This window comes from Cyprinodon tularosa, unplaced genomic scaffold, assembly GCF_016077235.1.
Source record: "Cyprinodon tularosa strain WSP-4 unplaced genomic scaffold, ASM1607723v1 ctg372, whole genome shotgun sequence".
NCBI lineage: Eukaryota > Metazoa > Chordata > Actinopteri > Cyprinodontiformes > Cyprinodontidae > Cyprinodon > Cyprinodon tularosa.
Window position 1 is genome coordinate 700,615 of NW_024039088.1, and position 16,167 is coordinate 716,781.

At 36.7% G+C, this 16,167-nt stretch overlaps 1 protein-coding gene across 7 annotated transcripts in view; it reads left to right on the plus strand.

Annotated features, from left to right (window-relative positions):
• LOC119790846 (protocadherin-15-like) overlaps positions 1-7,680 on the plus strand; it is a 308,278-nt gene extending 300,598 nt beyond the window's left edge. For 5 of the 7 annotated variants that reach the window (XM_038296569.1, XM_038296568.1, XM_038296570.1 and 2 more), the window contains 3 exons: positions 2,006-2,120; positions 2,292-4,227; positions 6,281-6,419. In XM_038296569.1, coding sequence (XP_038152497.1) covers positions 2,006-2,120; positions 2,292-4,205 — 2,029 coding nt within the window. In that variant the 3' untranslated portion in view covers positions 4,206-4,227; positions 6,281-6,419. Of the gene's footprint in view, positions 1-2,005; positions 2,121-2,291; positions 4,228-6,280 lie in introns of all 7 variants that reach the window. The other 2 variants (XM_038296574.1, XM_038296575.1) reach the window with 1 other exon arrangement.
• Positions 7,681-16,167: the final 8,487 nt, after the last annotated feature.

Sequence of the window (16,167 nt, forward strand, 5' to 3'; positions counted from 1 at the left end):
AAAAACATATTTCATTTTATTGGATGCAGGGTGTTTTGACTTGCCTTTTACATTGCCCATATGTTGTAAAGAAATGCATGAGCCAAAACTGCAGCAGATAAATTGTTGTTCATAAAATACACCTGCTCCTGTCACAGGTGACTTCCACCACTTTGGGAATTACTTTGCAGATTTATCAAAAGAGGGAGGAACTTTTTCACATTACAAGCTTAGATCAAAGAGAGGAGATGCAACTTATGTTGGCTTATGTTAATTCTAACCGTCATTACTCTCCCGCTTATTTCAAAGTCACCTTTAGTAATTCTAATTATTGTGACTGAATCACATTGGAATCCATTTGCAAGGGCTTTGCACCAAATATATTCAGTGCCTATTTCACCTGTTTATTTAAAAAGTAGTAAGTATTAGTCAGTGAAGGGTAGTTAAAGTAGATCCTGTGATGTTTTCAAATTTGCAAATATGAGCACATTAACCTACTTGTAAGCATTTAATACAGCAACCAGCAGTGTGGGCTTTACTTGAAGATTTAAATGTTCTGAGGGTAGCTAAGAGACAAACTCCCTGGGGACTGTTTTTCTTGGGTCCCTTACTTTTTTGTACATATATCTTAAATTTCAATGGCTATCTAAGATTAAAGTTCTGCACAAAGTCATCTGCTGAAAAGCTGCCAAACTACCTTACATATATATTTTTGTCTTTTTGTTTGTTTTATTCTGTTTACCTCCAAGCATTTATCAGTTTTCTTGATGGCTATTGGAAAATCTGCTATTGCTTCAACTTCTTATAATTTCATACCTTTCACATAAAAAAAATATAAATACATAATTGACCAAATGAACCATACTTGTCGGCACTTCTGCTGTATATACTTTGTACAACCTTTTTTCTTCCAATGGGACAGTATCACGTATTTTTCTTGTTTCATTTCAGAAGTTTGGAGCATGCAGAAAGTAAAATAATTTGCAATGTTTGTTTTTTTATTTTTTATTTTTTGCTTCCCAAAATATACTGGTACTTTATAACCCGTGCACAACAAAAATACCTTCCTAGAGCCGTTGGAAGAGAAGCAGGCCCACCACCATCCTAGATCCTCCATGATGATTTTAAAATAAGCATGTTTATGTTTGTACAGTATAATGTTTGATACACATTTTAGACATAGAACTATTACTATTAATAGAATAATCATATTTAAACTGTATGTGGTTTCAGTGTGTTCTAGTAACGTTTCACAACTAGACACAGATTGGCTGTAGATTTCACTATAGAGTTCTGATGAGAATATACTTTAGATTTTTTTCATTTTTTTATTATTCTTCAAATATAAATATACTTTATTACAATATTACTAAGGCAAGCAGTATTTTAAGTTTTAGGACTCAGTCAGAGGCTAAATATGCAGTCATGTCATAAAGTTTTATGGTTTCCTAGAGCATGTTTTCTGCAGAGAGAATACAAGAGAAAATAAATTATGAATGTCTTTGCAAACATAGATAAAATTCTAACAATATTCAATCTCCCCTTTTCTCTTTTTTGCGAACTGCTCTGCATTATGGCAGCATTATGCATTATTGTTGAAAGTTTGATTTAACTGTTTAATTTATTGCAGGGTGATGCAAATTATTGATGCATATTTCAGGCAAAATGATAGTTAAATCAAATGCCTTTTGTACCCCAATCACATATTTCACTATGTACTGTAATTTTAATGTTTACTCATGCATTGTTTGAAAATATCCATTCTTATCATTCTATTTCCTTGGCAGCTCATTTATTTTATATGGCCTCATCTAATAAGGTGTCTGAAAAGTTACTGAAATACTGTATATACATGGTAACCAGATTCAGATTTATCATTCATTGAATCAAATTCTATTTTACAAACTTTGTGATGTGTCGTTCTGTTCCATAAATTCAAAATGAAATACAGTAAATACTGTTGTTTTATCATGATAGTGGCAAGAGTAATTTCAAAAATCGCTCTACTTCTGTCTCTTTTTCTCAGATATGACTTTCCTCAGTATGGAAGTCGGAGGAGGCTGATATCCCCCATGTATGATGAATATGGTGAGGTGATCATGGAGGATGATGGGTATTACTACAGTCCACATGGCCAAGAGGTATTGCAGATCCTTCAGTATGAAACATATAAATATAGTGATAGGACTAAAAAGGTCAGCTAATACTCTCTGAATTTCCAGTGTATCATTACATTTATAAACCATGTGTGGCACACCAATATGCTGCTTATATCATCAGAAAAATTCCTAAATAAAATATGACTGTTTTAGGGCCGAGGCAGAGGCCGGGGTGGAATGAGAGGTAGAGGTCCACCGAAGAGAGTTGCATTTAGGGACTTGCCGGCAGAGGATGAAATAGTTCAACCTCAGCCAGCAGAGGAAGGTGAGCCTTCTAAGGCTGCCAAGAGATTGAAGTCTGTCATGAAACTCAGCAAACTCTTGGCAGCCAGCAAAGGAGGAGAGCAACCATCTGATGCTGGGACTTCTGGCCCATCTTCATGGAAGAAGGCCAAGATGCTCAAGATGTTTGGCGCTGGAAAGAAGGACAAGGATTATGCCAAACTGATGTCAGCCCGCCGTATTGACAGCCAGGAAAGTCTTACGGACAGACCGGCAGTTATTGGCCCAATAGATAGCAAGTCGGATGCTCGGAGCCGACTTAGCAAAGTTTTAAAGAGAATTACCATAGGCAACAAGTTGCAGGTCAGAAGGAAGTCACAGAGTAGTGTGAGTCATGGCTCAGCCACAGGCAGTGAGAAAGATGAAGAGGCTTCACAAGCAGCCAGTGAGGATGAGAGTAAGTCTAAAGTGTCTATTAGTGTGACTGAAAGTGAACCAGAAGGAGGTGCAAGTGGAAGCAGTAAGGAGAAGGATTCTGATGAAGAATCCTCTGAAAAGAGCAGTGTTGACAGGGATTATCTCAAAGTCGATTTAGACAGAGATGACACAAATGAAAGTACTGTGGACTCTGAGGAAGAGCCAGATGAAGAGCCAGGGGACTCTGATGAGGAAAGTAAGTCTAAATCTGAAGAGGAAACAGAGAAGGAGTCAGGCAGTGAGAAAGACTCAGAGACTGAAAGAGAGTCAGAGTCAGAAAAGGAATCTGTGTCTGGGAAGTCTTCAGCTACAGGGAAAGAGTCAGAAACTGAGAAAGAGTCAGATTCTGATGAAGAGTCGAGTTCTGGTAAGGAAACAGAATCAGGGACAGGCACAGCAACAGAAAAGGAAATGAGCACAGAAAGGGATTCAGCTACAGAGAAAGACTCTGATGAAGAGTCTGAGGAAGATGAGGCATCAGAAAGCACTAGAGAGAGTGCCTCTTCTACTCACAGTTCTATGAGATCCTCAGCTGCTGAGACCAGCAGGAGAAGCAGTGCTTCTGGCACTGTTAGTGGGAGTGAAAGTGCAACTGAAACTGCAAGTGAGAGTGGCAGCAGGAGTGGTAGTGGCAGTAGGAGTGGCAGTAGGAGTGGTAGTGGTAGTGGTAGTGGGAGTGGTAGTAGGAGTGGTAGTGCCAGAAGTGGCACACCTTCTTCTCGAACAAGTGCAGGCTCATTGCCAAGAACCAGCTTATCAAGGGAGACGTCAGAGAAGTCCAGCAAAGAACTTAGTGAGACTGAGTCAGGGACAGGGACAGCTAGCGATACAGAGTCAGGATCAAGGTCAGCAAGTGAACGTTCTTCATCTTGGGGATCTAGGAAGGAAAAAAAAGCAACTTTAGACCTAAGTAAGAGATCATCATCTGGCAGTCAACATTCCTTTGGGAGTAATTCAGCTGGCTCCAGGTCCACCAGTGGAAGTAGGCGGTCTGTCCTGAGTCATGGTTCAGAGGGCACAATCACTGAGGAAAGTGAGGAAGAGGAGAAGGAGGAGGAGGAAGAATCTGGGACTGCTGACGAGAGCAAAGACTCTGTGAGTGAGGTTAGCGATGAATCGTCTTCCAGAAGGTCTAGTGTAGTGTCTGAAGATCCAGGATCTTCTGCTTCCTACCATGGTCAGCCCCATAGCTCTGAGATCAGAAGTACCTCTGAAGATACATATGGGGGACTGTCCCCAATCACTGAAGTGGATGAGGATGCCATCTCCTCTGATAAAGCGTCAGTCAGTACATCAAAGGGTTCAGAAGGCACAGAAGAAACATCAGATGGTGATTCAGAATCTGAAGGGAGCTCAACGGCCTTCTAGCAAGATACATTGTCCCTGTGAAGTAAGAGTGAATAAAATCAATTACCTTTGCATGGGAGTGAAAAAATATTGCTTGCCTCTACAGAGTGTTTCAAATGTCTTGCTTTTTCTCCCTTTCCCTGAGATGGAAGAAAACTAGTTTAAAGCTGCACATCATCTGAGTCTGACTCCTTTTTACAGCTTTGACTTTTTCCTCTCTTTGATGTTCTCAGTGTGTGTTCGTATTGGCTTTTTGTATGGCATTATTGTGCTTTTCTGCTATGAGATTTGGCACATTCTTTTACAAAATTTTTCCCTAAATGTAATTATTTTACCTAAATGAGTGCTGTTTTCTTACTCTAAACTAACAGATGTTATCTTAATATGCACTTTGACATTTTATAGATATGTTGTGAGAACAGCCAAATGGGTGTTTTTTAAAGCAGATGTTTTTCTCATTTATCTATTTCATAGCTGTAGGTCATTAACATTAATTGCATTAAACTAAGACGATCCAAAGCATGAAAATATTATTAAGGTTCGAAATGTTAGGTTTTTTTTCCAAAACAGCTGTAGTTCATGTTTTTTGAGACACTATTGACCCTGTGGGAGGAAAAAAATGCCTAAAAATCTTCTCTGTTCGAGGTCATTTCTAGAATTATATTAGCATGACCCATGTGTGATTTTTTTTTTCTTTATGTATCTAGTCCACATAAGCATACAAGTAACTGGGTTTTTAAAAACAAAAATCAAAAAATCTGCATTTTGGCAAGTTATTAATTTATTTTTTTACAGTTTTCCTTTATGTAACCAAAGCCTCTGTGAGAATTTGGGCAGGAAGTCCAATTATAGGAGGACATCTTTGTTTAACCAGTTTGTATCATATGTTTTTGATTCACCACTGCATGCTAGATTTGTAAACTGAAAATTATTTTTTTGTTGCTGTTCAGTTCTTGGTCAGAATTCTTGCAAATTATCTTGTTTATAATTCTGTGGCGAAAACATTACCCGGTGTCAAACAACTAAACTAAGTGTGATTTGAGTTTGTTCTGGGGCCGCACTGTAGGCACTTTCTAACGTTTTGTTTAGTAATGTATTTCTGCATGAAATATGGGACCATCTCACCACATTAGTGCTGCAACTAACTATTATTTTGCAAATCATCTGTTAATTATTTTTTTCGATTAATCAATTAATAATCAGATATCCAAAGGTTCCTTAAAGAAGATTTAATTATGAAATTAAACCAGATGAAAATAAAACTTTTATACTTGAGGAGTTCTTGATAGAGCATATTGACAAAGTATTTTTTTCATCTTAAATTCAAAACTTGTATGCATACAATTTTGATATAATTACTGCTCTGACTGGGTCGCTTTGTCAGCTAAAGGCATGGTTTAGAGTCTTTACGCTCCAGTTAACGATTAGTTGATTACTGAAATAGATGAAGAATATTTCAACAAATGATTAATCACTATTAATCTGATTAACTGTTTTAGCACTGGACCACATATTATCTTTTTGTTTGATTTTTTTATTCCCATGGTCTTAAACAGGTAGGCAATGGTTTTTAAAGCCTAATTTGGGTACTCAACCAGATTCCTGATTATAAACAGCTAAGCACTATAACAAGCACTATGGAAAAACTGTGATTTCTTTACTTAGCTTATGTTTTCTGTATATGTGAAGACCTCTTCATTACAGTATACATGTATCAAAATTAAATCAAACAATCAATAAATGGTATTGACAATATATCCATTACATTTTGCTAAACAAACGAGGACGCAGCAGAAATATTTTCAACTAAAATAAAGCAGTCTAATTGTTTATTTTAAATTACTGTGTAAGCCCATTGTTATACCACAAGAATTTCATACTACCCCATATTTATTTGTACATTTAAATACATCTTACGTACTGAAAATTAAGTGCATCAAAAAGTGAACTAAGCTTTTGCCCTTTGAATGCTGTGCTGTTAAAAAATGTATAAACATTTGAAGTACGTGCAGTGTTTTTCTTTGTTTTTGTTTTGTCTTAACTACTATCTGCCATATCGTCCATAAAGAAAATTGATCTCATCCTGTCTTTCTCAGCCTGGAAGAAAGAAGTGGATCAAGCTTGTGGTTGATAGGGAAAATGAGACAAGCTCTACTGGAGAGGAAAGCACTACAGAGAGCCAGCAGAACAGACTTCCCAACAGTCACAGTAACATCAACGGGAATATCTACCTGGCACAGAATGGCACTATTGTCCGAACCAGAAGACCAGCCCATCTAAATAACATAAAGATGGGCTCTCCATGCCGACTGAGTAAGCATTTCAAAAAACTTGACAGGTTAGGGGTGACCCATGAGGAACCCCCTCCTGCTGTTGGCAATGAAGTTTCAGAAAACAACATGGACAATGGAACAGGCTCGTGTTTACACTCTAACAAGGATGTAAACCTAAACACGCTGTCCTCTTGTGGTTCTTCTGAGTCAACCATTACAAATCTAAAAACCTTTGGCTCCAGGAGCAGTATTGCGAAGGCCCTAAATGACAGTGGGCAGTGTGTCAGCGAGGAGCAAGATACATCGGTTGACAACCACAAGATCAGTAGGGAAACACAGCAGCCACACACTGAGCACACATTATCAGATGATGAAGAACTGTGGATGGGACCCTGGAACAACCTTCACATACCCATGACAAAACTATGACCAGGCAATGACAAAGTGAAAGACCCTTTTTGTTCTTTATCTTTATTTCCCATATGGTTTAGAAAATCAACATGTAATGTGTGCCTCTACTGGACAAGCTCCAATTACTGATAGGTGGTTGCACATATGGTATTTTTTTAATGACAGAATGACACAATAAAGCTTTCTAGTACCAAACCTTTATTACTGGTAGTGCTACAGCAGATGAAGGCAACGAGTGCCTCAAACTAATTGAGAATCTCATTGATTTAAGCTTGACTATAATTTCAGCTCTTTGATAAAACATTTAATGTCCCTTTATTAGTAGTTGTTTGTTGTTTTAACTCTTAAACACAAGAGATATTTGGCCATCCCAAAGAATTATTTACAAAGAAATATTGGTGATTATTGGGAAAACTCATAATCATGTAGTCTATGATAAAATCATCATATTTTGCTATTTGTGTTTAACTTGCAAATTACCAAGAATGTTTATTATTATGATTATTTAATGTTGTGATCACTTGGAAATGTTTTTAAAACTTTCTGAACAATATATATTAAATTATTTTTGTCGATTTTATATCTAGAGAAGTTGGATAACGGAAATATGATCTTACAGAATAAACATGTCTGCCGTTGCTGAATTTCAACAGTGAAGCATGACATTATAGTCAGTGTTTTTATATGAACATTTGTACTTACAGAATGTGGTATTTTCAATCCCTTTATGTGATGGAGATTCACTGTGTTCTTGTCATGAGTATGGAACACCAAAATTGATATCACACTGAACATTAAAGCTCTAATTTATATTTCTGTGTTAATAGAGTTGTTATTGCAAATAAATGCTGTTTCTGCACTGCACATAATGTGAAAATATATAATTTAAAAAGTTGCTAAAAGCTGTTCAAAATGTAGGCATTTTTTTAAAATTACTTTTTGAACAACAATAGTTTAAAAGATGACAATACATTATTGTTCTTAACGCAAACAGGCTCAGAAGAATAAACCTACTCATTTGAGTTGTCTTTTGCTAGAAAGAAAAAAAGTTCACCATAAATCCATATGGAGGTTTACCACCTTTTTGAGATGAGTGTGAAATTTCCAATTTTAAGTGCTCTTCCTTGCCTAATAAAGTGACAACAAATGAATAGGGTTTTATAATGCAATTAGATTTTAAAAGGCTAAAATGGGAATATTTCAGATAAACCAACATGCACTACTGGTTTATCAGAGGGGCAAATCAAACATGCATAATGACATTTACAAAAGGTTCCCTGCAGTCACTCAATCCTTAAGAATGCCAGTCAAAATTGCAGGCTTCAGACTGTTGTTCAAAAAAAAAGATCAGGCACTCAGAACCAGAAATGTTGAATACATTTTAAAATGTGTCAGCAGGAATTTATGTTCTCTCTGAAACAGCTATCCATTAATACAGAAGCCATCCAAAGGTAGGCTGTCAGTTAAACTGAAGTTTTTTTTTATTATTTATTTAAAGGTTGATGTTATTAATTGGTGTTTTCATAAAAATATCTTTGTGTTTTTTTTAGTTGAAGTAAAATAAGATGTGAAATCTTAAGTGTTTTTATCTGAACATGTATTCACATTTAAACGTACAATGGTAATTTGTACGATTAAAGTAGCCCTTTATAAATTATTTGACCCATGTATTAGCATAATTTTAGATATCTAAAATAATTTTTCAGTCAATTTACAGCACTTATAGCGTTTCCTTTAGCGCCCCCCTCTCAAAAACTGGCCTATGTACCTTAAGAGGTACGCACGGCACTGCACAATGGCAGCCCACTGCCCCCCAAGGGGATGGATTAAATGCAGAGAATTCATTTCGTTGCTCTGTACTTGTGACAGTGGAATTACAATAAAGTTTAATTCTATTCTATCTATTCTATTCTATTAAGAGAGTTACCTACAGCAGTCTCAGCGCCGCTTAAACATGAGAGATAGCAAAACACATACGGCGTTTAGCTGATCATACACATTTTAGTTCTCTAAAGTAGGGTTTAATCTAAAGGGGTGTGGCCTTTTCTTTATAAGTAGCTCTATGACTTCTTAATTTTGTGGTACAAAGTGGTCTTCTTATATATTCCAATACATGGAGGCAGAATTTTTACGGCGGTCATTTGACAATACAGTGTTCCCAGTGGCCCTGAGAGAGATGTTAAACCTGGGATTTGCAGGTCTTGCAGCCATGATGGCTCACATTTACACCTTTGAAGCTACAGTGTGTAATAATTACAGGGATATACAGTCAGAAATGTAATATATTATACATAACTATGTTATTTATCATCATCTACGAGCTCAGCCTTTTAACCTTAATATTTGCGTTGCCTTAGAATTCCTTATTTATAATTACATAGGAGCGGGTCTCGCAGCCATGGAGGCAGACATCTTTGCGCTACGGCAGCGCAGAGCCAACAAACTAGCGATTGCGAGATCGCCCATTACGCTCAAAAGTAACTACGGCAAGTTGAGAGAGATGAGCTACTCTACACAGACTAATGAAATACTATCTGTAAAATGATCTATGTAAACAAACCTCATCACTTGAGAAGGTAGGTGATGCGGACATCGTGGAAGACATTTTGTCCCGTAACGCTCGCCGTACTGTTAAGGGGGGAGAAGCGGTGGGGGGGGAGATGTTCATGTTGCTGCGGTCTGCAGTCTGGACGTAAGATGTCGCTGAAAATTACACACTGTAGCTTTAAGTTGCAATAACTGATTCATAGGTATTATGTATTATCTGTTTTATTTAGCACATGGGCTAAGTATCATACCTCACCCATTTTTACTGGGTCATCCATTAGAATAACTCTTTATTAACTCATTAACAAAGAAATAGCTACTGACTTTTTTGAAAATCACTAGAAGTTGCGAAATGATGCCGTTAGTAATTTTCATGTGCTTGCAACTGAAAGGACTCCAGCAGATGAAAACTTTCTTGAATGTGACCACAAATGCAGATATTCATCTAAATATTTATAGGACTGCAAATTAACTTTTCACTGCCAATCCTTGCTCTGCTATTGTTTTTAATCTCACAATCTTAAGTCTTTTTTCTTCATCTGAGTTTGCAAATGCCAAAAGTGGTTTGATTAATTTAATCTTTTTTATTTACTCTATTTTTGTTTTAAATTTGATATATGTATTTTTCCTAATTATTTGCATAGTTTTTTTATTTTCTTTATTTGGTCATAAATTACAACACTGAAGCTTTGATTGACCAGTATGGGGAAGGGATTTTTCTTTTTTCATGCTGCCTCAGAGTGGACGTGTCAGTTAAAATAGAAAATGCTTATAAAATACGGACATGGTTATCTTTGGTTGAACATAGATTATGTTATTACTGATAAGAGGTGCTTCTATGGGTTCTGAACTAAATCAGTTCATATAAATAACATTTATAATACTGTTGGCTAGGCAAATATTTTCAGAAAAAGTCTGGTTGCCTCCAATTTATGCCTGTTTTTTGGTTTCACTGACCTTATGGATAAGTATGTGCACTGCCATTTATGAACAGTGACTCTTGTTTTAAACGAAGAGGTAATGCCCTTTAGAGGCCTAAAAGAATGAAAAGCCAATATTTCATTTTAAAATGAATGAGTTTTACTTTGGGGGGCATCTAAATATAAATTACTATTATAAGCCTCACGGTTTCCTAAAAACTTAGGTTTTTATCTTCCAAATGGTAGAATCGTCAGAAAATCCAAATCCCAATTCTATTTCTTTCACATTATGTCTGGGGCATATGGAGGTGATTATAAGATAACTTAAAAAAATTCCTGTTTTTATAATTTTTCACTGGACCATTGAAAAATGAAAAACTGCAGCCTTCCATTCGGGTGGCATTATCACAGATTCTCTGGTTTTTGTGTGGTTCTCTGCTCACAGAGGAAACAACAGCTTAGCACTTGCTGTATAAATGAACTCCAAAAGAAATGTTCCTCATACCAACCAGGCCAGACCAAATCTGTGGCAAAATGCACTGTGTACGAAACTGGCCATATGTGTTTCTGTGCATGAAAAAGGTGCATTAGATTGCATTCATCAAATGAGAACAGAAAAAATATGAGAAAACCTGTGTATGATGGCTGAAGCTGGAAGGGTGGCTAAGGTGGAACCAAATGGGACCAAATATTTGAGAGGGCCTAAGGCGTAACATATGTTACTCAGACATACTGAAGATTGCAGCCGTTCTTCTTACTTTACTCACACAATGGAGATATTGAGAAGTTTTCTCACTGATGCAGTTCCCATGGAACAAACAGGGCAACCAAATTCTACTGAATAAGACGTACTCTTAAGGATAAGCAGCCAAGAAGGGTAAAGAAAAAAAAGATAAACAAAGTGGATTTATTTCTGTGTTATAAATAATCATGTTCAAGTTTTAGATGTGATTAACTGCACTGCTTGAGGATAAAACTTATTTTCAAGTCTATTGGATTTCATTTTTGAAGCTATGAATCTTTTCTCAGATGGAAGATAAGAGAAAACAATGTGTTTAAGGTGTAGCCTCTTGCAGTGAGATCAGCTTTTTTCTGGAGTTGGAGATCTAAATATCTGTCTGAGGGAGGCAGCTGTAATCCAATAGTAGTCTCGCTGCTCTCATCACCTGCCTCAGGTTTTTCCTGCTATCCTAATTGCAGCCAGAGAACCAAACACTACAACTTTACCACAAGATTCTCTCTATTACTTACCAGTTAAGGTTGGTGAGCAGCCTGTGAGGAAGGTATGTTGGGTTTTCTGATTTCATGTCAGATGTGTGTTGCAGATTATGTGAGCAGAGGTCTTAAAACTCAATAACTTGTAGTTATCAACTGTTTTAACCTCTTTTCTGTGCATCAGGTGGAGGTTGGTTATAAACAAGCTTGACACCATATGGTGTAGGTGGAGTAAACTGAGGAACATAAGTGAATGTTGAATAAAGAATGAAGACATACATTTAGTGTCCCTTTGTCCATACTTGGGTTGATTTTTACCCATCCAGGCAGGCTGGTTCCTCTTTGCTTTGCTTTGCAAAATTATGTCGGTCAAGGTTAACAGAAAAATCTCTTTTAATGCTAGAGAGGATGAGTCTTTAAAAGAAATTAAATGTGATCATAGGGCAGAGTGTAGCTTTTATTTTCCAGACTTGGTTAAATCATGTTCCATTCTCTGCCAGACTTTTAAGGACTTGGAATCCTGAAAGTTTTCCTTGTTTAAACATGACATGAATGCTTCGTTTTTTATTTGACTTTTCAAAAACCATGAAAAAGAAAACACTACACTAAAGTGAAAGGTATAGTTAAATTACCTTTCAAAAGATGAACTACATTGATTAATATGAACATTGCTTTTGGGAAAGCAGTAGATACTGCTGAATTCTAAATATGTTTTGCATGGTTGTAAATTATGTCCTGAGATTTTTTTTTATCCCTCTGCTGTTTTGAAAGTTTCTTTAGTTAAGCATGAATTATAGCTAGAAAAGGCTAACAGCAATTTAAAGAAATGAAAATATATTAAAATTGGCTGAGAAACCCACCTACATGCTCTTTTTGTTAAACACAAGGGATGACCGTTTTCTGTGCAAACCTCCGCTTTAGACCCAGTGAATAATAGAATTGGTATATCACTCAATATTATTTATCTTACATGCAATCATTAATTACCTTATTTTAATTCCTTAATTTTAGAATATTCATCAATACATTCAAAGATGTTAAAAAAAGTTATGCATTTAAAACTTCTGTGATTAAGAAGTTGGATTAAAGTGCAGTTTGAAAACATGAACAATACTGTCAGATCCACAAGACAGAGAAATGTATTGTGCAGAGCAATGCTTCTGTCTAAGATTATAATTACCGTAGCACAATACTACATCTGACAGCGTTTTAAATTACCCAGACCTCTAAGTTTAATTAAGCAAGAAATATGAAAATCTAAATTACTAGACATTTAATATGGAAAAAAATACATTTTCTGTCTTCTGTAACGGTATATGCTCAAACCATTAAAGGATGAACTTTTTCTGAACAAATGTTGGCTCTATCTAAGGTATTTTTTTTCATTGATTATACTAGTTGGCACAAATTTGAAAAATAAGCATTAAAATCACCATATTCATTTCCTCTTGCTGAATTCTGATGTCAGCCAACTTTATTACTTTACTACTTTATTAGACACTTCTGTTCAATTGCTTAGAAAAACAAGTAGTAAATCAGCCAATCTCATCCTGCATCTATATTAGCCCAGGGCAGCTGGCATCTTGTATAAAGAATCTTTCTTAATTTTAAGCCAATTAGTACCAACTGACCATTAACAACACAGGCTTCTCTAACATTGTTGTTCTGCATGTCGGTCACTTTATGACCACTTTGTACACATCATCTGATTAAGTTCCACCAAAATGCTGCAGCACAAATCTTGAATCATCTTAAATTGTTTTGTTGAACATTAAAGTAAGTTCAGTTCCATCGAATCTCAAACTTAGGGGGAAATTTTAAATGTAGCAGGAAAATAAATATTACAGTAAAGCCAATAAATGTTCAGTAATATGAGACTGTCATGTTATCATGGACAGAATCATAAAAAAAATAAGCAGCAATGTTGACTTTAAGCCTCAGAGCAGCGGCAATGTCACATAAACTTGGAGGCTAATATTCTCCTGTAAATTTCCTAAAATCATAGGTAAAATATGCATTGTTCAACCTCATAAATGTAGTAATTAAACTGTGCCTGATTTCATGAGTATGTTGAACATTAATCAACTGTTTATTCTCCCCTCTGCTCTTGGGCAGCAAGATACTGCCTCTATGAGAAATCCCTGTTGAGGTTTGAGCCTCAGTCTATTGAGTTAAGCATGATTGGATAACAGACCAAAATGCATCACTTCCTGTGAAGCTAAACATCCTAGGGGGTCTATGGAGCATGGGCGGGTTGTGTAGCTGGCTGCAAATATACTTAAGGATTTTAGACTGACAGTTGCCAGGCAGCAAGGAGTTTTTTTCCTCATGAGTCTAGAGGGAAAACTAATAGTTTATTCAGAAAGTAATCTTAGGCTTAACTCTTGCCTTAATTCCGGAGTTTGTTATTTCAGAGCGCTTCCTAAGGGCCCTGTCACACCTTAATGACTTAGACAGCTATGCCTGACTCTCCAGAATCTTCTTAAACACTGGCACACATTGAACTCTCTATGTTTTTTTCAATTTTGGATGTATGCATAGTATATTCATAACAAGTCAAGAGTGTATGTCCATGCTCATTTTAAATTTGTATTGCCACAAGCATTTTTGGCTTTACAGTGGAATATGATGTGTGAAGCCTCCATTTATCAGCTAATCACAGAAGGGCCAAGCGGTTTCTCTGTCCCGCTTCAGCAAATACCCTTTAGCCCAAGGTTGATTTAAATGTACTTTTATATCCTTCACAGCAACTTCTGCAGCCGCTTGTGTTAATGTGAATTCTTTGTTTACAGTCGGATTTCAGCAATATAACTCTGGATGTAAATCATGACATAAAATACTGCTGTGCCTCACAGAAATTCATAAACCTTTAAGGATTTTATAGATGGTGATTATTCATTCACTGGGGAGCCTGGATGCTATGTATGTACTGAACAAAGCTACACCAGGGTCATGCTCTGTCTATATATTTCTTATTCTAATTGGACATTGAAGGTCTTCTACAATATGACCTAATGTTAAATCGGCAAAGACCTAAAGCATGCAGTCAGTCATATGTCTAATGCCTCTTTGGAAAGTGAGAATATTCAGTGGTTTGACAATAATGTTGAATCACGACAGTTCATAGTCTTTTAGCCTTTGATTTGTTAACATTCAAACTGGCAATAACAAGATGTGGGGGCAACTTCACAAGAAATGTATCAATATTAAATCACTTTGCAATCAAATATTCATAGTGGATGTAAAACTAGGGCAGAGGCTCAATAGCAGCCAGGATTTAGATTGTTCTTTTTTTTCTCAAATACACAGGAGTCAGATTAGTCTGATATGAAAGAGCCCTGAAGAATGATGATACCCTGCCAGGATTGTAATTGGCATTGCTTTCCCCTTATAACCTTTGAAATTAGAAAATTTTACCTGTAATCTGTGGAGAGTAAAGAGGAAACACAGTCTATCCTTTCTCCCCTGTGAAAGTTTGACTAGGGGCACATCCCCTATCATACCTTATATAAAATAAGATTCACCAAATTAGAGATTAAGAGGCTCCCATAGTTCATAGTTTATTCATAATAAATTTATATTTATTTTAAAAACTGATTTGAAAAATATATTGTAAAGTATCAATGATTTTATAGACCAAACATAAACTGACCAAAATAAAAAAAGGAAAAGGAATAAAAATCCATGTACTTTACACTGATTTTAAGCATTTTTTTTTTCTGTTTTCAAACTGCCATGTTTTTGGAAAGTTAAAATTACTATCTATCTATCTATCTATCTATCTATCTATCACACACATATATATATATACCGGTATATAAAAAAAAAAAAAAAAAAACTGTTTTCTCACCCCTCGTGGGGTGGTATGTTTCATCCTCAAGCTTGGGTCCTCTACCAGAGGCCTGGGAGTTTGAGAGTTCTGCGCAGTATCTTAGCTGTTCCTAGGACGAGCTCTTCTGGACAGAGACCTCTGATGTTTTACCTGGAATCTGCTGTAGCCACTCTCCCAGTTTGGGGGTCACAGCCCCCAGTGCTCCAATTACCACTGGCACCACTGCCGCTCTTACTTTCCACATCTTTTCTAGCTCCTCTTTCAGCCCTTGGTATTTCTCAAGCTTCTCGTGTTCTTTCCTCTTGATGTTGCTGTCGCTTGGGATTGCCACATCTATTACTACTGCCTTCTTCTGCTGTTTGTCGATCAACACGATGTCTGGTTGGTTAGCCATCACCTTTTTGTCAGTCTGGATCTTGAAGTCCCATAGGATCTTAGCTCGGTCATTCTCAACTACCTTAGGAGGTGTCTTCCATTTTGACCTTGGGACTTCCAGCCCATACTCATGGCAGATGTTCCTGTACACTATGACAGCTACCTGGTTGTGGCGTTCCATGTATGCACTTCCTGCCTGCATTTTACACCCTGCTGTTATGTGCTATATTGTTTCAGAGGCATCTTTGCACTGTCTGCACCAGGGGTCCTGCCTGGTGTGGTAGACCCCAACCTCTATTGATCTTGTACTGAGTGCCTGTTCTTGTGCTGCCATGATTAGTGCCTCTGTGCTGTCCTTCAGTCCAGCTTTTCCCAGCCACTGGTAGGATTTTTTGATATCAGCCACTTCT